Source organism: Rana temporaria, chromosome 1, assembly GCF_905171775.1.
Source record: "Rana temporaria chromosome 1, aRanTem1.1, whole genome shotgun sequence".
Lineage (NCBI taxonomy): Eukaryota > Metazoa > Chordata > Amphibia > Anura > Ranidae > Rana > Rana temporaria.
The window spans coordinates 529759371-529783800 of record NC_053489.1 but is presented as its reverse complement, the minus strand read 5'-3'; the positions used below and the strand labels follow the sequence as shown (position 1 = coordinate 529783800).

The 24430-nt window shown below is 44.7% G+C and overlaps 1 protein-coding gene across 1 annotated transcript in view; it reads right to left on the bottom strand.

Annotated features, from left to right (window-relative positions):
- Window positions 1–2443: 2443 nt before the first annotated feature.
- RBM46 (RNA binding motif protein 46) overlaps window positions 2444–24430 on the bottom strand; it is an 86520-nt gene continuing 64533 nt past the window's right edge. Inside the window, exons 4-6 of the mRNA XM_040332117.1 lie at window positions 19703–20482; window positions 13634–13837; window positions 2444–3426 (exon numbers count right to left, since the gene is read on the bottom strand). Of these exons, the coding sequence (XP_040188051.1) occupies window positions 13638–13837; window positions 19703–20482 (980 nt within the window). The 3' untranslated portion in view covers window positions 2444–3426; window positions 13634–13637. The remainder of the gene's footprint in view (window positions 3427–13633; window positions 13838–19702; window positions 20483–24430) is intronic.

The window sequence follows — 24430 nt, the reverse complement described above, 5'->3', positions numbered from 1 at the left end:
CAGTGTTTTCTTATATTTTCAATTTTAAGAAAGCAATATTTATCAGTGCAAATCTAGTGGTGACGTTACATCATCACACCTTATAGTTAGAACTGAATTTTGGCTCTGAATAAAATAGCACCTTTTTCTCTTATAGTATAATTTGTCAAATTTTCTTGTCAAAACTGCAATAAAAATGTATTAGTTTATCTTGGCTTTTTAAAAACATCTTCTGGATGTAGACTAATTGTTTGTTTTTTTTCTAAGCTAATTTGACTGATATCTAAACATTAAACCATTTCCCTTGCATATTGGTTTGGTATTTAAAGTGAAATGTAAGCTAAGTGCAAAGTGAACAGCATCTATTCCATTATGTAAATCAATCACATTCTATACCTTGCAAGACCTTAGATTATTTCACGCAGGACTGTTCTTTTTTTCTGAACTAAAGGTCCAAAATGTATTTAGGTATATATTTGTTTTATGCATTGACATATGCCCAATTGCTATAGATCATTTGGATTCCTAAGTGTATATCTGAATATGTAAGGAATGAATATGGCATAGCATTCTACAATGCTACTCAAACATAGCAATGAATATGAAGTAACATTTCCTGACACTTCAATGATAGAAAAAAACAATGCTGACACATTTATCAAACTCTCTTTGATAAGCACTACAGAATTTACACCATGCTCTATTCATTATTGCAAAACATTGCAGCAGTCTTAGGTTCCCTGAAAATCATGGCACTTTCTTTTATATTTTTTTTGTCACAGGTGGCTGTTTTCGGTGCTACTTCATTCCATAGAAACAGCTAGCTTGATTCTTAATATAAAATGGCCCTTCTAAAATATATTTTTCTCTTTTTCAGCCAGTGCAATAAATAAATGCATTAATGTCAAACATGGGAAGCGTAGGATCCAAGGCAAAGAGGCAACTTGCACCTCAATTCCAGCTAAAACTATTTTCTTTCGTTTTTAATAAGGGAAGTATCCCCAAAAGAGACACTGACCACAATAAAAACCTGACTGCTGTTCTAATCTGTCCCTAATGTAAAACAAGTTTTACTGCTGATGGTTTCTCTATCAGAAAATAGACAAAATTAACAAACTGTATAAAGTACTTAATAAAGTGGTATTAAACCCAAAGGCTGCTTTTTACACTGGACCGGCGGGCGTTGACGGTAGTTTTAGCAAAAATTTACCATCGTTTTACCGGCGCTATTCGGCCGCTAGTGGGGAGCTTTTAAACCCGCTAGCGGCCGATGAAGGGGTTAAATGCGCCCGTGTAGCACTGCTGCCAAAGCGCTTTGCAGGCGCTTCGGCAGTGGTGTCCATTAATTTCAATGGGCAGGAGCAGTGAAGGAGCAATGTGTACACCGCTCCAAAGATGCTGCTTGCAGGACTTATTTTAATGTCCTGCCAGTGCATCGCCTCAGTGTGAAAGCACTCGGGCTTTCACACTGAGACTGCAGGGGGTCGTTTTTAAGGCACTTTACAGGTGCTATTTTTAGCCCAAAATCCCCTGAAAAACACCCCAGTGTGAAAGGGGTCAAAAGCAAACATTTATTATATTGCAGCATACCAATTATTAGATGTGATGGCAGCATTTGTTTTCTTTTTTAGGCTTTCTTTCCTTTGTTTTCACCTGGAGTTCTGGCCAGTAAGTCTGTTGTTTTTTCAAGAGAACAAGCTCTCTTGCAGATGTACCAGTTGAGGCAAACCATATGATAAATAAATAAAATTGATCAATGTACAGTAAGTAAAACTTTTTACCCAAAAGAAAAAAAAAAACAGCTTGCTGTTACTGCTTATAAGGTGTCAGCTGAAATTTGGCTTCAATTTTTTAGTGTATCTAAATCTGCTAGTAGTATCTAACACTCCCCTCCCCCAGACTCCTTTATCCAGAGTGGGGGCACTCTAAGGCTGCACTCACACCTGGCGTTTTAAATTGCCACGATTTGACCCACAATTTGAAAACACTTTGATAACATGAAAAATCACACAACGCGCATTTCAGATACCATTCATTTTAATGGCACCTAAAAAGTGATTGTTGCAGGATATATTGCGGCATGATGCTTGCTGTCCAAAAAAAGTTCAGGAGCTACTTTTGGGCGTCAAGCTTCACGTGATGCATTTTTGCCACAATTTATCGTGCGACAATTGTGGCCCAATGGCACCACATTTCTAGGTGGCAGTAAAATGAATGGCATCTGAAATGAGCATTGTGCGATTTGTCATTTTACTAGAGTGTCTTTAAATAGCGAGCAGAATCGCCTAGATAAATGTAGCCTACTACAGGAGGTGTGTTACTGGTCAGATTACAAGGTGAAAATAGGGAAAAGGCTAATACAGCCACCCCATCTAATGATTGGTACTGCAATATATTACATTTTTGGTTCTGGGTTTAATACTGCTTTGTTGATGATTGCTGAATGACACTGTAAAGAGTTTCGTTTTTTTTTTTTTTGTCAGCTCGGTTTGACTGGAGATTTTCAGTGTATATTGTAAAAGTGAAATGATATGAAACCTGGTTCATCAAACTGTCTGAGGTAAGAGCTGTCTAAACAACTAACCAGATTTAAACATTAACAGGTAATTCTACCCAAAAAGTATATGATAGGTGGAGCCTGGTGAGCTAAGTCAGTGAGTGAATACACCAATAGGGAGGACTTTAAGCCATCAATTGTAACTGACTTTTTTCTGTCCATTTGGGAGTTTTGGATAGAGGCAAACACCCTCACAATGGATTCAGCAGGTGCACAGGTCTAAAAACAAAAGGATCTCACTTACAGGGTCCTCAAGATGTATATACAAGAAGTTATTAACTCCCCAGCCTCTACCAAAAATGAAAATGTCAGTTTCAGGTGGCTTTATCCCTTGATGTTCCAATGCAAATTTAAATCTGGTTAGTTGCTACATATTATGTCAGACATGCTTTAAGTTTTACATTTAAATACGGTAATTCAAAATAACTCTCCCTGATGTATACATGAAAATAGCACACAATAGAACACGCTTAAGAACATGAAGGAAGTTATAGTGAATTTGTTTTGGTTTATGGTCATTTTTTTTTACCTAAATGGCATAGTGGATGCCTGCTTGTGTAAGTACACTCAGAGCATGCATTCACAACCCACCTCATCTATACTAGAGAATCCAAGACACAACTGTTCACACATCTCACCTATTCAAATTCAACAGCTATACATTGTATCTGAATAAATGGACTTAGGTTTGCCATAAAACAGAGCTTGCCCGACATGTACAGTTTTAGACAAAGGATCATTCAAAACACACTAAACATTTCTACTGAAAGAAACAATACATTAACAGATTAGGAAATAACTGCCTCGTTTCAGATAATACACAAACAATACTTCCAGATAGAGAAATGTTGATCCACAAAATTGTGCATATTGTGCATGATCATTCAAACCTAAAATAAAAAAAGAGATGTGAGAATATTCTTCATGCAACATAAACCAACCAATTAAACAGACTAGTCTTTGATAAACTGCACACTATTTTTCCTGACTCAAAATTCATATTTTCGAAGACCATCCTATATCTATGGATAGCTGTCAGCCTGCAGGAACCATTGAGCAGACAGATCCTATGCTGATCTAATCAAGTGTGAAAGGGGTCTAAAGCAGGGATACACTTTCACATTAATATGGAACGTTTCTAACATGACCAGACACAAAAGGTGATTTGATCTAGCATTACCAACTATCTTAAACTGTTTGTTAACACAAAAGTGTAAATCACTGCCACTCCCTCTATTATAGCTAGGCATACCACACTGTATAAGTCTTTTAATAAAATGAGGCATGTACATACCTTTTTAGAGCTATCTTCAGGCCGGTCACCAGATTCCTGCTCTACACCTCTGGTACAGGACTACTGCAGGAGGGGCCGAGATCTCTCTCTGACGTCAGCCGGGGAGATCATGTGATTACTCAGCCCCTTCCGCATTAGCCCTGTATCGGAGTTGTTGAGCGGCCGCAAGTCGCGTGAGCGGCCTGAAAATAGCTCTAAAAAGGTATTTACATGCCTTGTTTTAATAAAATACTTATACAGTGTGGTATGCCTAGCTATAATAGAGGGGCTGGCAGTGACCATTTATACTCTTCTATTTCTACTAATATCGGTGGAGGGGGGTCAGGGACAGAGACACAGAGCTGACAGCCAGGGAGGGTGGGAGGAAAGCACAGGGGAGAGCTGCAGATGACGGTTGCCAGCAGCCCTGATTATCCTTGTCAGCACAGAGAGGGGGACACAGGAAGTGGCAGGATCCGCCAGGTTTTTAACAGTTTAGAGAGGAGCAGATTAGACAGCACAAGCACTGTGCTGTTTAATCTACTTTAAAGGAGAAGTCGAAAGTGAGCTTTTTTGGCTGGGCTTCTCCTAAGGGTCACAGGAGTGCAATTCGTTTTGCACTCCTGTGACCCGATTTCAGCGGAGAGCGGTCTGAAGTCCGCTCTCCGCTGATGTCACTGCCATCAGTCAGGGCAGTGCATCATCACAACTTCCAAATCGGGATCCGACAGCTGTCCTGATTGAAGGCAGTCTCAGGGAGCCGCTGAGACGGCCGCTCCCCACCCGCTGAGACGGCCGCTCCAATAAGCGCTGAGAAGTAGAACAGAAGCCATGCTGACTGACAGTTAGCATCGCTCTGCTCAGGAAGGAGCGAGAACCGAGCCATCGGCGGTGTTCGGTGGCTCCGTTCTCAGTGTAGAGACGCCAGGGGACAGCTGCAGCATTGGTCTGATGCTGCATCCACCGAGGTAAGTATGAATAATAGGATTTTTTGTACTCACCGTAAAATCCTTTTCTCTGAAGTCCATGGACGGACACAGCTCCTTAAATCTTGACAAGTGGGTTATGTTCCCTGTTTACAGGAGAGGACTAGGCAGAAACATGTTAAATAGTTAAATACATGTTACATTAACAGAGTTGAACAGGGGGCGGTCCCTCCAGACATAACCCTCCTCACTGCAGCTTGCAGCCTCAGTTCGTAACAAGCAGTACAAACCTAAAAAGGAGGGGTGGGAGCTGTGTCCGTCCATGGACTTCAGAGAAAAGGATTTTACGGTGAGTACAAAAAATCCTATTTTCTCTTATCGTCCATGGACGGACACAGCTCCTTAAATCTTGACAAGTGGGACGTCCCCAAGCAGTGTCAAAAAACGAGGGGTGGGAAATATATCAGTAAAAACAATTTTAACTTCACCCCAAAACAAGCAGAGCTCCTCAACGGAGGAGGTGCAACTTTAAACAGCCGCCGGCAAAAACTAGCGGCTGAAAAAAACATCATAAGATGCACTCACAGCAACCATGTAAATTCTGGAAAAAGCGTGAACGGACGAGCAAATCGCCGCCTCGCACACCTGTGAGACCGACGCATGATGTCGGAAAAAAAAAAAAAAAACCCAGGAAGCACCAATTGCCCTGGTCGAAAGTGCCGTGACCGGAAAGGGGGGCCCGCCCTTAGGAGCATAGGCCTGTATGACGGCCTGCCCGATCCACCGAGAAATGGTGGTCGACGAGACCGCCAGGCCCTTTTGTGGACCAGACACCGACACAAAAGAGAGTCAGAAGCTCCGAAATGGAGCCGTAGTAGGCTGGTATACCCGCAAAGCGCGTACCACGCCTAAAGTATGAAAGGCCGAAACCTCCTTCGGAAGAAGGGAAGGTCGCGGGCGCACCATCACCTAATCCTTATGGGGGATCAAGCATGGCGGCTTGCAAGACAAGACCGCCAACTCAGAAACCCCTCTAACAGAGGTAAAGGCCACTAAAGGGGCCACCTTCTGAGATAGTGTCAAGAGAAAATCTCTCTGATGTTTCCAAAAGGAAGGTTCCTGAAGAACCGAGAGCACCAGAGTCAAAACTCATGGGGGAAGAGATGGGCCAAGAGGGGAAAGTATATGACAAACCCCTTGCACACAAAAAAAGGGGACCCACCAGGGAACGGGCCGCAAAAAGGCCACTAAAAGAACACAGCCAAGGCTGAAATCTGCCCCCAAACGGTGCTTTAAGCAATTTTTAGATCCAATCCAAGCTTTAAAAACAGCAGGACCCTGGACATTGAAAGTACGCCCGTGGACGTCACTCCATCCCTTCGCACCAAGAGAGGTGCGACGGTAGATCCTCCGGAAGAAGACTACGGTGCCCTGTTGAGATGACCGAGTCAGACAGACCCTGGTCACCTAAAGTCTGGCTTCCAATAACCATGTTAAGCAAGTCAGTGACTGTACAACAGGAGGAAGTATGGGACCTTGAGACAGGAACCTCCTGCCCTGGCAATCACCAGGGTGCCTCCGCTACCAGGCGCCCGATATCAGCGTACCAAGGATGCCAAGGTCAATCTGGAGCGATTAGAATCATCGGGATCTCCTCAGCATCCACTCTGTGGAGCGGCCGAGGAAGCAACTACCATGGAGGAATGGCAAAAAAATCACCGATACAGACAACACAGGGCCTCCAGCGCGACTGACGCGTCTGTACAAGATCACTAGACCTGGCCACTAACTTTGACACCCTTGCGGCGGAGACAAGCTGCCAGGAGATCCATGCCATGTGAGGCTCACCTCCTGCAAGGGAGCCGAAACACCCCAAGCACAAAGACCAGTCGCCCTGGCCCAGCATCTGGCGACTCCAGTAGTCTGCCTGCCGGCATACCTGATGGTAGACTGAAGCCACGGCCGTGGCGTTGTCCGGCTGAAACCAGATTGGTCGACCACAAGGAGAAGCATAGCCTGATCGCCTAAAATAGTAGGACAATGAACAGTAGACAGCACCTGGTATTCCCAGGCGGTCTTCCACCAGGCACTAGCCAGGCCCGACCCTGGGTAGCTACCGAGACCAGACACATTCAAGGAGGTGTGGTCATAGGTCCACGCAAGTCCAGCGACTCAGGGCCGACTGGACCCCCCAGTTTTGTGAACCTCCAGGTTCACAACCCGTGAGCTGGCATTCGTCGTAAACACCGACCACTGGAAGGAAGGGACAACTTCCCGGACCGAAGAGTCGGGAATCTCTGTCACCAACTCAGAGAGACTCTGACTAGGTGGCGCACAGGAATCTAATGATTTCAGAGACAAGAGATTTTTACCACCTGGACAGTAGTTCCACTGGAAAACCAGGGTGTGGAACTGGGCATACAGTACCACCTTGAAGGAGGCTACCCACAGACCCTGAACCAGCAGGCGCCCGGAGAGAAGACCGATTGCGTGATGCCAATACCTTCTCCGCAGACTGAAGAGTCTGCAATTTCTCCAGGGGAAGAAGGACCTTTGCCACTGAGGAGTCTGGATCAACACTAGATACTCCAACGCTGAGTCGGAACCTAGCATGCCCATAATTTGAACCCTGGGTCGCATACATGTAGGGCAGGCTTGCTGCCACTGAGCTACACTTTCTGGCCTAAACGTTTAACATCCACCCGAATCTTCGGAGGGTCTGAATGGGAATAACCCATCCACTAGGTCGGAGACAGAAGCTGCTCTCAGAAGAAAGTCGTCAAAGTAGCCAATGAGGCAAAGCCTCGCTGTCCCAACAAAATTCAAATAAGTGCGAGCTCCTAGCTGAAAACCCATGGTGCTGACGCCAGATCAAAAGGGAGGGCCACAGGCTGACAGAGACCCTTCTCTCATCACGAAGCACAGAAAAAAACACTGTGACATGTGCAAAACGGGACATGCATGTATGCGTCCCTGATGTCCGAGGACGTCAGGACATCCCCCGGATGAAGCGCAGCTACCACCGAACAAATGGATTCCATGCGGAACTACCCGACGTTCACAAAGGTATTTAGGGCCTGAGGCCCATAGAAAACCCCAAAACTCTCGTCCTGCAGGAAAGGTAAAATTACCTTGCAGCTTAGCAAAACCCACACTGCCCAAGGCAGACCGACGTGCCGGGAGGGGAAGACACAAGGACAGAACTTTGTTCTGTGGATAGGAGGAAACCCTATCTAGTACTCCAAAGAGACCACCTCGCAGACCCACTAGTCGGAGAGCAGGGAGGTTTCACTGAATTGTGAACCTGCAAGCCGCCCCTCCCACCTAGAGACAGGGAGGGAAGGCTATATACATTGGCAGGATTTGGGTGCCGGCGTGATCGGCTTATGCACCCAGGGACAGATTAGTCCCCCAGCTGGGCCTTTGACGGCCTGGGAGGGTTGCCCCTAAATAATACACACACATAGTGTGTATGTATATTATGTAGGTGTATGCACACATGTCTTTGGAGGAAACCGGAGTACCCGGAGGAAACCCACACAGACACAGGGAGCGACAATGCAAGCTCCAGGCAGATTGGCGTCAGTGTGCAGATTCGAACCAATGACTCTTTTGCTGCCAAGTAATGGAGTTAAGCACTACACCACCGTGTGCATAAAACCATTCTGAAACAGACGCCCTGGATAACAAGGGCGCAGCATTCAATGAAGCATCACAGACCTATATGAGGCCCTGGACCAGCTGGTCCGCTAGGCTAATAACCTCAGGAGAGAGTCGGTGCTCCTCCACTGTCTGGTGCAAAATGCTCACTCTGCGAGTTGTATACAGCACTAGGGGTCAGGACTACTCCAAGATGGCCGCCGAGCGTTCAGAACGCGGCCACAGGAAAAAGGCCAGCACAATGTAAGCTGCGCCATAGCGTGGTTACGACAAAATGGGCGCCAATGGGAGTTTTCAATGTAATTGAAAAATCTCCCAAAAAATAGCGCCAGCGACCACTGAGACCCCAGTGTAGTGGCCACAATAGGCCGCAAGCCAGACCCCAGCATGGTAAACATGGAACGGGTCAGTACTTCGGATCTTCTATCAGTCAGATCCATACAAGTAGGGGTTCCCGCCCGGCGGTGAGGGACTACAAAAGCCCTCAGTGGCTTTTCTCATTCCGCATCTCAGAAATTATCAAAGAAGGGCACAGAAGGAAAAAACCTACACAGCGGTCTGATTTGTGTGATCCAAAAAAGACCGAGCCCTCAGCGGAAACCCAGCTGCACTATGCAGCTTAGGAGAGTCCCTTGCAGCAGTAAAAAGCGCACCCATAAATGCCTTATTCTGCCTTTTATTCTGCCTTTTTTTTTTTTTTTTTTTTTTTTTTAACTAGGTACCTAGTCCATGGCTCCATAACAGAGCATTCCCCAGGGGATAACGGGGGAAGGGGGCACTCTTTTACCGCCCGCCCGCAGTCCACCCCCACCCTGGCACAAACTGTGTCCAGGACTAACAATAAAAACTCTGTGGGAATCACAGGAGCTAACACCTGCTGCCACCACCAGCATGTGGGGAAGGACCCAGATACTGACTCCAATATTTACATAGTGTGTATTATAATATGCACACCTGTCCATACAAATAGACAAAAGCTCCTAGAGCCCTATTCAGGGCCTCTCACCCACTTGCTGCGCTGACCAGGGGTAACCAGGGGACTCCCTCAGGAGGAGACTGCACAGCGCTGCCTGTGAGGAAAAGAACCGTGAGGTAACTTTTGCAGGGACCTGTGTTTAAACAGGAAAAGCCTCATAGGGCTGTTTTATTTAAGGATAAGACACAGATACAGCATAAAAAGCAAAACCATTACAGGTGTCACCAATCAGTCAGCGTCTGCTGAAGTATAATCATAAACATCTGTGCTCATCACAGGGCTTTTTACCTCACAGGAAAGCCCAATACAAAAAAGAAAAAACACAGGCCAGATAACAGTCCCCTCAGGAAGGCCCCCTCCCCCCTGACAGCGGCAATGTTAGCAATGCAGCAAGGGAAAGGAGCAGGGAAGTAAGGGGAAGGGACCCCCGAACCCCAGGAATGCCCAGCCGTACCAACCCACCGAAGCAGGAGGGACTGTACTTACCCGTCCAAGCGAGGACTCGCTGACGCATTCCTGACAGAACTACAACCGAAATGGAGGTAGCTGTCGGCCCGGTCCACTGTGATTGAGGCAACACCACAGCTCAGTCATATGTGGACCTCGGAGCAAAGCTCACCGGCCACCTCAGGAGTCATGAGGTATGGCGTGGCAGACCAAGCCTCTTTGCAAAGGTGTGCCCACGCTTGCTGGTCGGACTGAGTAGACTACAAGGATCTATAATATCCAGCCTGTCTCTCAGCCAACAGTTGAAAGAAGATTCTTCAAGAAAAAATAAAGTAAAATAAAATAAAATTTCTCCTCAGGGCGCTGGGCCCAAAGGGAGCCATACGTCCTTCTCCTTTGCTAGGCAGAACGAAACTGAGGCTGCAAGCTGCAGTGAGGAGGGTTATGTCTGGAGGGACCGCCCCCTGGGCGGGGCTGTTCAACTCTGTTAATGTAACATGTATTTAACTATTTAACATGTTTCTGCCTAGTCCTCTCCTGTAAACAGGGAACATAACCCACTTGTCAAGATTTAAGGAGCTGTGTCCGTCCATGGACGATAAGAGAAATTTTTTTTTTAAATAACAAACATGTTATACTTACCTCCACTGTGCAGTTAGTTTTGCACAGAATGCCCCCGATCCACGTCTTCTGGGGTCCCTCGGCGGCTGTCTCTGGTCCTCCCCACAATAAGAGCTCGCATGGTGGTCACTAATTGGTGGGCGCGCTCCCGTGATACAGCGAGCGGCCATAGCCGCTCACTGTATCACTCGGCCCCGCCCCTCGGCGTCACTGGATGTGATTGACAGCAGCGCCAGCCAATGGCTGCGCTGCTCTCAATTCATCCGCTATAGCCAATCAGCGGCCAGGCTGAGCAGCGAAGAGGATATCGGGACCGCGCAGGACTTTCGAGGGGTCAGGTAAGTATAACGGGGGCTCGGGGGGTGGGCCAGCAGCAGCAGATGTTTTTTCACCTTAATCCATAGATTGCATTAAGGTGAAAAAAAAAATTCCTTTACAACTCCTTTAATAACTTCAGATGAAAACTACTATCACTGTGACTTTTTGAATGTCCGTAATATGATACACAAGACACACTCAGCTTTATTTATTAGCGTCTATAATCCAAATCAACTGTGAGAGTATAAAAGTCTGAATTTGGTAAATTGCTGTTGGGCCACACAGACAGTTCCATACACTAGGGGGGGCTTCATTTATAAATAATTCACACAGCCATTTGGCCAGTGAGAGTGCATGTACATTTCTTCTGTGCGAATGGGGAAAAAAAACTCATGTAAATATGCTATACATCAAAGTTCTTCAAACTATGGCCCTCCAGTTGTTCAGGAACTACAATTCCCATCATGCCTAGTCATGTCTGTGAATGTCAGGGTTTTGCAATGCCTCATGGGATGTGTAGTTCTACAACAGCTGGAGGGCTGTAGTTTGAGGATCCCTGCTATACATTGTAACCAGATGGAGCTTAGTATTATAGGAAATGTCTATGATACTTGGCTCCATCTAGTGCAGTGGTTCTCAACCTTCCTAGTGCCGTGACCCCTTGATAAAATTTCCCAAGTTGTGGGGACCCCTAACAGTAAAATTATTTTCGTATAGTGGGTTGTCAGCACCCGGGGCAAGACAAGTAATTCTAGCCGTCTTTCTTGTTCTTTCTCTCCCTTTTTCTTTGTTCCACCCCTCTTTTCCTCTCCCTTTCATGTATTCTTTATTTTTATTCCTTCTCTTACTCCTTGTTGGGATGAGTGGATTAGGTGCTCTTGAACAAGGTCACCTGCTGATCTGAGAACTGTTGTGAGGACTTTTAATGGCAACTATAATCACAGGTAGTGTTACTCACTGTGCCTCCGACTTTGTGGCATCTTGTAGCAGTGGCACCTATGCCGGAATCAGAAGATGGGGGTCTCCTCCAGCCCCTCCCACTTCACATTCCTCACCAGTCAGCTGACCTCTAGCCTCAACCCCCCACCCCAACCCATGCCGTGAACTGAATGGGCGGCTGTGAAGAGGCTGAGTGGGCGGCCACAGGCTTCAGGGACAGCCCAGCTGGGTGGCCACAAAAAGGTAGGGAGAGTGGTGCGGGCCTTAAGAACAGCCCAGGATTCGGGGACCCCTGGAAAATCATAATTTGACCCCAGAGGGGGTCCCGACCCCCAGGTTGAGAACCACTGATCTAGTGGCCAAGTGCCAATGATTTACATTTGAAAGCACAGCTTGTTTAAATTAATTTTTACCCTATTTACGCAGAACAAATTGCACTGGGTGCACGGCTATGCAAATTCTTAATAGATGAACCCCTTAGAAAATCTTATTTTTTTCATATTTTACAATTTTTTTTCCCCATCAATACAATTTTCCACAAACCCAATATTTGGACTTTGTAAAACTGTAGGAAAAATAATATATTAGCTGACTGCAACTAAGCAGTTTTCTCAACTCAACATGCCTTTTAAATGGTTGACATGTCTAAGTTAACTCCTATTTTTAACAATCAGCCCACCAGCCAGTTTGTAGATAATGCACAACATATTAAAGGAATCTATGTACAGAGTAAACAAAAATGTTTCCTTTGCTATACTACTTGTAAGAAGTATAGTTTCTTAGCTATTGATGGGCTACAATACTTTGAGATGTTGACATGAAACAAGTATACAAATCAGAACTCCTGACTTGCATACATCTTCCAAGTCAGCAAATTCAATGATGAACTAGAATGACAGCCAGTTATTTTCAGAGGATGTCATTAATCAGGGCTCGACAAATCCTGGTCGCCAGGTCGCCATGGCGACTAGAAATAGTGTCCTGGCGACTTGGCTTGGAAGGTGGGCTGGCGCCATCTGGTGGTGAGCCGTTGGTATTACAAGTTATTATAACCAGATGTGAGCTGGCGCCATCTGGTGGTGGCCGTTGGTATTACAAGTTAAGCATTACAAGTTAAACAGCAATTCTAATGTCATTTTTCACTATTTTCACTGCCATCTTCTTCCCTCTAATTAGAACCCCCAAACATTATATATATTTTTTATCCTAACACCCTAGAGAATAAAATGGCGATCGTTGCAATACTTTCTGTTACGCCGTATTTGCGCAGCGGTCTTACAAGCGCACTTTTTTGGGAAAAAATTACACTTTTTTTAATTAAAAAATAAGACAACAGTAAAGTTATCCCCATTTTTTTTAATATTATGAAAGATGATATTACGCCGAGTAAATTCATACCCAACATATCACGCTTCAAAATTGCGTCCGCTCGTGGAATTCCGACAAACTTTTACCCTTTAAAATCTTCATAGGCGACGTTTAAAAATAATCTACAGGGTGCATGTTTTGAGTTACAGAGGAGGTCTAGGGCTAGAATTATTGCTCTCGCTCTACCAATCGCGGCGATACCTCACATGTGTGGTTTGAACACCGTTTACATATGCGGGCGCTGCTCGCTTATGTGTTCGCTTCTGCGCTCAAGCTCGTCGGGACGGGGTGCGTTTTCTGACTCCTAACTTTTTTAGCTGGCTCCTAGATTCCAAGCAAATTTGTCAAACCCTGTCATTAATGGTAGTATCCATTCTTCTTCAATATAAATTCCTATTAAGAGAACACATAATGTAAGAGTCACCTTACGATAAAACTCATGTAAACACAAAGGGCTCTTCTGATAGAAGTGTGTGTGCGTGTGTATATATATATACACACACACACACACACACAAAATGGATAAATAAAAACTATAAACAAATAAAATCTTTCAAAGTACTGCATACATTTTCAGAAAAAGGAAGCCTGATTAGAAATAAATAGCCTCTGCTCCATGTGGTTTCCATTAGCCAAAGACAAGGGAGGTGAAACTGAGTAGTTGGGGCAGGAGTAGGTTTTGGATGTATACGGAATTACATTTGCTGTTCCAGCTGAGAAAGCAGTATTCACTGGTGATAGGTTATTTTCTGAACCACGACAGATACTGTAGCCTGTAAAGAACACAATTAAACTTAGCTTGTGTATATAGAAACATTCAAACATTTACACATTATATTTGCTGCTTATCCCTACAATGAAAGCATATCTAAACCTAAGAACAAAAATTTAATGAATTGCATATACTGTAGATGTGGTGACTGCATTCGTTTTCTTGCAACTTCCTGTACACTGAACTCATATCTCAAACAATGTTATCAGTTTTCGAAGTTATCTTCTGTGAACTGTAATACACTGCCTCCCAATGTAATGGAGATGAAGAAGGCAGTCCAGATCAGGAGTGCACAGTGTTGCCAACCTACCAGATTGAAATTAACTGGCATGACACCCACAATTTACTGACACCGCCACGTTTTTACTGACATTTCTAAAAGTTACAAAATTACAGTTTTAAGTGCAAGTTTCTGTATTTGGGCTACAAAAAGTGCAATATGCAATTAGAAATGTGAATTTTTATATTTTGTGCTGTAAACTAAAAAATATTATATATTTTGTACTTTTTGCTATAATAAATATCTCCAATTTTTTTTTTTTTTAAACAATTTCTTTCTCAGTTAAGGCCGATATGTATTCTACATATTTATGGTAAAAAAAAATCACAATAAGCGTATATTGATTGGTTTGCGCAAAAGTTATAGGCCCAGAATCACAACGGAGATACGACGGCGTATCTCCAGATACGCCATCGTATCTCTGCTTTGCGCCGTCGTATCTATGCGACTGATTCTTAGAATCAGTTACGCATAGATGACCATTAGATCCGACAGGCGTAAGTCTCTTACGCCGTCGGATCTAAACTGCATTTTTTTTTTACTCGCTAGGTGGTGCTTCTGTCGAATTCCGTGTTGAGTATGCAAATTAGCTAGATACGCGAATTCCCGAATGTATGCGCGGCCGACGCAGTAAAGTTACAAAGTTTACGTTAGGCTTTTCCCGGCATAAAGTTGCCCATGGGTCTATGAGGCGCAGCCAATGTTAAGTATGGCCGTCGTTCCCGCGTCGAAATTTGAAAAAGTTATGTTGTTTGCGTAAGTCGTCCGTGAATGGGGCTGGACGTCATTTACGTTCACGTCGAAACCAATGACATCCTTGCGGCGTACTTTGGAGCAATGCACACTGGGAAATTCCACAGATGGCGCATGCGCCGTTCCTCAAAAACGTCAATCACGTCGGGGTAACACAGTAGTTTAGCATAAAACACACCCCCCTCCACATTTGAATTAGGCGGGCTTACGCCAGCCGATTTACGCTACGCCGCCGCAACTTACGGAGCAAGTGCTTTGAGAATACAGCACTTGCCCGTGTAAGTTGCGGCGGCGTAACGTAAATCAGATATGTTACGCCCGCACAATACGTGAATCTGCCCCATAGTGTCTACAAAATAGGGGATAGATTTATAGCATTTTTATTATTATAATTTTTTTTACAAGTAATGGCAGCGTTCTGCGATTATTATGGGGACTGCGACATTATGGTGGACACATCGAACACTTTTGACACCATTGGCATTTATACAGCGAACAGTGCTATAAAAATGCACTGATTACTGTAAAAATGTCAATGGCAGGGAAACTAGGGGCGATCAAGGGGTTAATTGTGTTCCTTAGCATGTTTCTAACTGTAGGGGGAGGTGACTGACCTAGAGGAAATGACAGATCGTGGTTCCTAGCTATTAGGAACTCACAATCTGTCTTTCCTCACAGAATGGAATAGGGATGTGTGTGTTTACACACACACGTCCCTGTTCTACTTCTCGTGCCTGCGATCGCTCTCGCCTGCCATGCCGGTTAAAGGGACCGGTGTACAGCGACGACGGTTTGCGGGATCGTGCGCTCCGAACCTTTGCACCATGACATCAGCCTCAGGCATTGCCTCCGCCTGCCGATGCCACCCAAACACACTGTAGTAGGCACCCAGATGGTCATGGCCTGTTCCAGACCGGAACTGTGCATGCGCAATTCCGAGCCGAGCATCACAGCCATAATTTTTACTGGCAACCTTTTCCTGTCACTTGCATTTACTAGCAGGAAAAAAGTGCCCATTTTTTACTGTCTGCCAGTAAAAATACTGATAGTTGGCAACGCTGTGAGTGCAGCATATGGTGACAGTGCTGCTCCTTCTTAGATATAGTGTAAGGAGTGAGCACAGGAACTGTGTTTTTCACAGTGTTCCCATGTGAAAAAAACAAAACAAATGCAGCCTCTACATCTAAACTCATAAGCTGTAAAAATAATGTAAAAAGTAAATTCTAGGGATAGTTTCATACAATAGTAAAGTGAATGTGTCCTGCCCTAAAATATGCCTAATCTAACAGCCCTGCTAAAGAGCACGCACCAATGTTAGTCTTCAAACCCATCAATGTGAGTCCCCTGAGTTCCTACAGGTGAAACTCGAAAAAATTTGAATATTGTGCAAAAGTTCATTTATTTCACTAATGAGTGAGTAACTTGTATAGCGCAACAAATGCGAACTTAATCTCCTCAAGGCCCTTAGCATCCAGAGTCGTACTGGTCTTTCAGAAGAGATGGGTCTTTAGTTTTTTCCTAAAGGCCCGATGGTTTTTCTCCAAGCGGATGGTAGTGGGTAGAGCATTCCAGAGCAGTGGTCCTTGGACCGAAAATCTACGTTCTCCCTTCGATTTGTAGCGGGATTTAGGAATTTGGAGAAGGTTTTGGTTGGTTGACTGGAGCACGCGCTTGGTGACGTAGGGTTTTATTTTCTCGCTTAAGTATTGGGGAGCGTTCCCCTGTATACATTTGTGGGTGAGGCAGAGTGTCTTGAATGTCATCCGGTCCTGTACGGGCAGCCAGTGGAGGGACCTCAAGACCGGGGAGACTGATTCCCACGGCTTTTTACCTGTTACCAGTCTGGCTGCCTTGTTCTGGACGACTTGTAGACGTGAAATCTGGTATTTTGGTAGTCCTAAATAGAGGGAATTTGAGTAGTCGAGTCGTGAGTTGATGATAGTTCCAACCACTACTGCTGTGTCCTCTTCCGGGATGAAGGGGATGAGTCTACGTAGCATGTGGAGCAGATGATGAGAACCGCTGACGACTGATCCTATTTGTGCATTCATAGTCATGTCTGAGTCAAAGATGACTCTGAGACTTTTGACTTTATTGCTTGGCGCGATGGTTAATGCAACTTAAAAGGTGAAAGTAATATATGAGATAGACTCATTACATGCAAAGCAAGATAGTTCAAGCCGTGATTTGTCATAATTGTGATGATTTTGGCTTACAGCTCATGAAAACCCCAAATCCACAATCTCAGAAAATTTTAATATTACATGCAATCAATAAAACAAGGATTCTACATAGAACAATATCCGACCTCTGAAAAGTATAAGCATGCATATTTACTCAGTACTTAGTTTGGGCCCCTTTTGCAGCAATTACTGCCTCAATGTGGCGTGGCATGGAAGCCATTAGCCTGTGGCACTGCTGAGGTGTTATGGAAGATCAGGATGCTTCAACAGCGGCCTTCAGCTATTCTGCATTGTTGGGTTCTTATATCACTCATCTTTCTCTTGCCAATGCCCCATGGATTCTCTATGGGGTTCAGGTCAGGCGAGTTTGCTGGCCAATCAAGCACAGTAATCCCAAGGTCATTGAACCAGGTTTTGGTGCTTTTGGCAGTGTGGGCAGGTGCCAAGTCCTGCTGGAAAATGAAGTCAGCATCCCCATAGTGTTCGTCTGCGGAAGGAAGCATGAAGTGCTCCAAAATCTCCTGGTAGACGGCTGCGGTAACCCCGGACTTAATGAAGCACAGTGGACCATCACCAGAAGATGACATGGCTCCCTAAATCAACACAGACCGTGGAAACTTCACACTGGACTTCAAGCATCTTGTAGTGTGTGCCTCTCCATTCTTCCTCCATACTCTGGGTCCTTGGTTTCCAAATGAGATGCAAAATTTGCTCTCATCAGAAAAGAGGACTTTGGACCACTGATCAACAGACCAGGTCTGTTTTTCTTTAGCCCAGGTAAGACGCTTCTGACGTTGTTTGTTGTTTAGGAGTGGCTTGACAAGAGGAATATGACATTGGAAGTCCATGTCCAGGATCCGTCTGTGTGTGGTGACTCTTGATGCACTGACTCCAGCCTCAGTCCACTTCTTGTGAAAGTCTCCAACACTTTTGAATGGCCGTTTCCTGACAATCCTCTCCAGGCTGCGGTCATCCCTGCTGCTTGTGCACCTTTTTCTTCCACACTTTTCCCTTCCACATAACTTTCTATTAATATGCTTTGATAAAGCACTTTGGGAACATCCAACTTCTTTTGCAATTACCTTTTGAGGCTTTCCCTCCTTATGGAGGGTGTCAATGATGGTTTTCTGCAAAACTGTCAGGTCAGCAGTCTTTCCCAAGATTGTGATTCCTACTGAACCAGACTGAGAGACCATTTAAAGGCTCAGGAACCCTTTGCAGGTGTTATAGCTTAATTAGCTGATTAGTGTGTGACACTTAGCGCCTAGAATATTGCACCTTTTCACAATATTCAAATTTTCTGAGATTGTGGATTTGGGGTTTTAATGAGCTGTAATGCCGCGTACACGCGATCATTTTTCAGCATGAAAAAAAAACGTTGCCCACACACGATAGTTTTAAAAAAATGCTCTAGCAAAGCGCGGTGACGTGCAACACGTACAACGGCACTATAAAGGGGAAGTTCCATGCGGATGACGCCACCCTTGGGGCTGCTTTAGCTGATTTCCTGTTAGAAAAACGCGAATCGTCTTTTACTGTCTATTACAGCGTGATGAATGTGCTTACTCCATTACGAATGGTAGTTTTACCCAAACGAGCGCTCCCGTTTCATAACTTGTTTCTGAACATGCGCTGGTTTTTAACGTCGTTTTAGCCCACAACACGATAATTTTTTACAACCCGAAAAACGACATTGTTTAAAATGTCGTTAAGAAATGCAGCGTGTTCGAAAAAAAAAATTGACATTTTTCAGAACCTGAAAAATGATGTGAAGCCCACACACGATCATTTTAAATTACATTTTTTAAAACTTTGTTTTTTTCATGCCGGAAAATTATCGTGTGTACGCGGCGTAAGCCATAATAATCACAATTATGACAAATCACAGCTTGCACTATCTTGCTTTGCATGTAATGAGTCTATCTCATATATTAGTTTCACCTTTTAAGTTGTATTAGTGAAATAAATGAACTTTTGCACGATATTCTAATTTTTCGAGTATCACCTGTATGTTAGATTGAAGAAGGGGCATCGACTTTTTAAGTCAAGTTTAAAGCTGGTCATAGATGGATTCAGCTGGTTCAGCAGGGACCAGCAGAATTTAGTAGGGCAGGGTGACTGTACAATAGTCGATCTAGAGCTATAGCCAGCAGCACTGATCAGTGTATTCTGGTGGTGGGGAAGTTTCCCTGCTGTCAGAATACAATGACACAGTGGGAGGACCTCAAATGTGTGGATGGGAGAATCGAGTTGAATGAAATAAAAAATAAAAAAATCATCTATGGGCTGCCTAAGTGTCATCGCGTCCTTGCGCTAGGGCTGACCATACACTAGCTTTTAGTACATGTTTTTTGTGGGGGTTTTTTTGGTAACAGTTCTTTTTTTCCCTACATATGTCACTACTGCAGACACATGTTTTTGTTTAAGCAAGGGAACAATAGTTCCATTTCAACCTTACTAGTCCACCTCCCTCCCTCCCACTTCCACCTCTCTTAATAATTTTGCACTAACAATGTATCTTTCTTTAGAATAACCAGAAAAGCTAGAATTCAAGAAAGTGATAACAACCAGTAAGGTTGAAATAAAAGTATTGTTGTTTTGCTCAAAGCAGGCAACCCTTTAAAAAACAGTGTGAACATTTTAAACTTACCCAAATGCATCAATGTAATCTGTGCTGCCAATTCCTTTGCATCTTCCAATGAGGTGCATAGCCTGTCAGGTGTGAAGCAGTTCTGGGAACCATTACCAATAGTTGGAAGTACAACTTTATAAATCAAAAGCAGTTTTTCATCCTGGCTATAAGCGGAGTACAAGTAGTATTTAGGTAATGCCATATTATTTTTGTAACAGTAGTACTCTAGATGCATCACAGCAGAGTGAAAGTGATTAGGATTTAAAGACTGAATGCTTATTGGGTTGAGCTTTATGCCAGGATAATAAGGATATGTGCCTCTTTCAGGCTCCGTACATACTGGACTTTCTCTGCCTCTAAGTGGGGAAGGTAAAATTGAAGATCTTCCAATAGATTTCTGAGATACTTCCTCCTGATTTGCAAACAAAAGTAAACTTTCTGAATTCGGACTCAAATGGCCACTTCTTTGTTTCCAGATAGAATCCTTAGTTGCAGGCTTAGCTAAAGTAATCTCAATACTTGCTCCATCAATATATTTCCCATTCATTACTGAAATTGCTGCAATGGCATCATCTCGATTAAAAAAATGTACAAAAGCATAGTCCCTCAACTTTTTAACACGTTCAACAGATCCAGGCTTAAATTTATTAAACTCTGCTTTGATAGTCTCTTCTGTAGTTGATATCATCAAATTCCTTACATACAGGACCTTAACTCTCTGCATCGTTTCTTCATCAACTTCTTTTTCTGGGTCTGCCCAGTCTACTTGAATAGTATGACCCCATAACTGAAAAGTTCCTAAAATGATATTGCACCAACAATCATATTAGAACCATTGCAAATATATACATATTTGTATGATTAAAGACAAAAAGATAATGACTGTAAGAATAGGAAATTTGACATACCTGTAAATTATTTATCTTGGACACAGAACTTGTATTCATAGACCATGGGTATATGCAGACTATCCCCAGGTGATTAGACCTTGGCAAAAAGAAAACTTGCTAGGGTCACCCCTAGTAGACCACCCATATTATCCTGCCCACTCTGTCAAATTTCACTCAAGACACAGAGGCGAGGAGCCTGTGTCCTATAATGTACACCAAGATAAAGAATATACAGGTAAGTCAACGTTCCTATTATCTTAGTCATAGTCATTGGACTTGTATACATAGCTCATAGCTAAAACTGGGGGGAGATCACGAATATAGTAAAATACTCAGATAACAGCTTGAAGTACCTTGCTGTTAAAGCTTGCATAGGCCGAGGCATGAACATCCACTTGGTAAGACTTGGAGAACATGTATACAGAGGACCAGGAGGAAACCTTGCAAATCTGGGATACAGATGTTTGATGCTGAAAAACCCAAGATACACCAATAACCATGGTGGAATAAGCTCTGATGGGAAACAAGTTGTCTGATCCATCTAGCAAGTGTGGATCAGAAAGTCTTCTACGAGGACCTCCAGACAGGGAGGGATTCAGTTTTACAAACCAAGGCTGTGGCTGTCAAGTGGATCCTGACAGCCCTGACTACACCAAAGCAGTATGAAGCAATTTCTTTGTCATGTTTTGGAGCAGGATAGAGGGAAGTGTGGACAATATTCTCAATGGTAAAAAGGAACGTTTGTTGTCAAAAAAGAGCTGCCAACTCAGAAACATGTCTAAAGGACATAAATTGTGACCATCTTTACATGCAGAGCTCATTTACACAAAAGTGAGTGCAATTACTTATTCTTATTTAACCACTTAAAGGCCCCTTTTTGCGATTCGGCACTGCGTCGCTTTAACGGACAATTGCGCAGTCGTGCGACGTGGCTTCCAAACAAAATTGACGTCTTTTTTTCCCCACAAATAGAGCTTTCTTTTGGTGGTATTTGATAGAGGTCGACCGATATATATATTTCGGCCGATATTTGGCCGTTTTGGAGAAATCGCCATCAGCCGATTTTCATTCAAATTAGGCCGATATTTAACATGGCCGTTGGCGGTGCCTCGGATCCGGAGCTAGGCCGAAGCCGCGGCCATCTTGGTACACCCAGCGCGGCGTCCCTCCCCTCTGTTTACACCCAGAGGAGGAGGGGCCCGCTCGCTGCTATCTGGTGACTTTTTTTTTTTTTAGTTTTAGGAAGTCGGCAGTGGGCCTGTAACCGCCAATCGGCAGCCGCCGCTGCCGACATCCTCCACTCTGAAAAAAAAACCATCCCCTGACTGCTGCGCGCCCTGCCTCTGCCTACAAGCCCCAGAATGCAGCGCGGGCCGGTAACTGCAGGCCCGCGCTGCATTCTGGGGTTTGTAGGCAGAGGCAGGGCGCGCAGAAGTCAGGGGAAGTTTTCTTTACAGTGGAGGATGTCGGCAGCGGCGGCCGCCGATTGGCTGTTACCGCCCCACTCTGCATTCTGGGGATTGTAGGCAAAGGCGGGACAGCAGCACGTCAGGGCCAGGGACGAATAGAGTCTTGTGCTAGGCTGGTGGGCATTGATGAGTGAATGACATTGGGCTGTACTGGTGGGCACTGGTGAGGTGATGCACTGGTTGGCACTGATGAGGTGATGGACTGGTTGGCACTGAGGTGATGGACTGGTTGGCACTGAGGTGATGCACTGGTTGGCACTGAGGTGATGCACTGGTTGGCACTGAGGTGATGCACTGGTTGGCACTGATGTGATGCACTGGTGATATACGCTGGTGGGCAATGATGGGATGCACTTGTGCATTGATGAGGTGGCACTGATGTATATCCCCCAAAAATATATTAAAAAAAATGTTTTCTGTCAGTTTATACGTATTCTTCTACATATTTTGGTAAAAAAAAAAAATCGCAATAAGCGTTTATTGATTGGTTTGCGCAAAAGTTATAGGGGCAGATCCACAGAGCGAGTATGCCGGCGTACCTACTGATACGCCGGCGTACTTTCAAATTACCCGCGTCATATCTCTGTTTTGAATCCTCAAAACAAGATCCGACGGCATCTGGGTTAGATCCGACAGGCTTGCGTCTTCGTACGCCTTCGGATCTAAGATGCAATTCTTCTTCGGCGTCCGCTGGGTGGCGTTCCCGTCGTTTTCCGCGTCGAGTATGCAAATTAGCTATTTCCGACGATCCACGAACGTACGAGCGGCCGTCGCATTTTTTTACATCGTCTCTAGTCAGCTTTTTTCGGCGTATAGTTAAAGCTGGTATTTTGTGGCGTATAGTTAAACCTGCTATGTTAAGTATGGCCATCGTTCCCGCGTTTAATTTGAAAAAAAAATGTTTGTTTGCGTAAGTCGTCCGTGAATCGGGATGGACGTAATTCACATCTATGTTAAAAAAAATTACGTCCAATGCACGGCGGAAATTTAGGGACGGCACATGCGCAGTTCATTCGGCGCGGGAACGCGCTTCATTTAAATGAAACACGCCCCCTAATCGCCGATTTTAATTACGCACCGTTACGCCGCTAGAGATAGACTACGCCGCCGTAACTTACGGCGCAAAATCTTTATGGATTCGAACCAAAGCCGGGAAAGTTACGGCGGCGTAGCGTACCTCAGATACGCTGCGCGGGTGCAGATCTCTGTGGATCTGCCCCATAGCATCTACAAAATAGGGGATAGTTTTATGCCATTTTTATTAATCATTTATTTTTTTCTAGTAATGGCGGTGATCAGCGATTTTTATCGTGACTGCGACATTATGGCGGACACATCGGACACTATTTTGGGACCATTGTAATTTTTACAGCAAACAGTGCTATAAAAATGCACTGATTACTGTGAAAATTACACTGGCAGTGAAGGGGTTAACCTGTAGGGGGGCGCTAAAGGGGTTAAGTGTTCCCTAATGTGTGTTTCTTACTGTAGGGGGGCCTGGCTGGGCGTGTGATGTCACTGTTCGTCCTTCCCTATGACAGGGAACAGACGATCAGTGACAGGCTCACTAGGAAGCACGGGGAGGTTTGTTTACACTTACCTCTCCCTGTTCTTCAGCTCTGTGACCTGATCACGGGACACCGGCGGCGATCGGGTCCAGCAGATGGGGTCACGGAGCACAGGACAGGGTCGCGGACGTACCTGTACGTCCATATGCACAGCCGTGCCATTCTGCCGACGTATTTAGTCATGCGGCGGTCCTTAACCACTTCCCGACCGCCGCATGTAAATGTACGTCCACAGAATGGCACGTACAGGCAAATGGGCGTACATGTACGTCCTTGCCTTCTAGCGGGTGGGGGGTCCGATCGGGACCCCCCCCCCCCCGCTACATGCGGCGGTCGGATTCCCGTGGGGAGCGATTCCGGGACGACGGCGCGGCTATTCGTTTATAGCCGCTCCGTCGCGATCGCTCCCCGGAGCTGAAGAACGGGGAGAGCCGTATGTAAACACGCCTTCCCCGTGCTTCACTATGGCGCTGCATCGATCGAGTGATCCCTTATATAGGGAGACTCGATCGATGACGTCAGTCCTACAGCCACACCCCCCTACAGTTGTAAACACACACTAAGTGAACACTAACTCCTACAGCGCCCCCTGTGGTTAACTCCCAAACTGCAACTGTCATTTTCACAATAAACAATGCAATTTAAATGCATTTTTTTCTGTGAAAATGACAATGGTCCCAAAAATGTGCCATAATGTCGCAGTCACGAAAAAAAATTGCTGATCGCCGCCATTAGTAGTAAAAAAAAAAATAATTAATAAAAATGCAATAAAACTATCCTCTATTTTGCAAACGCTATAAATTTTGCGCAAACCAATCG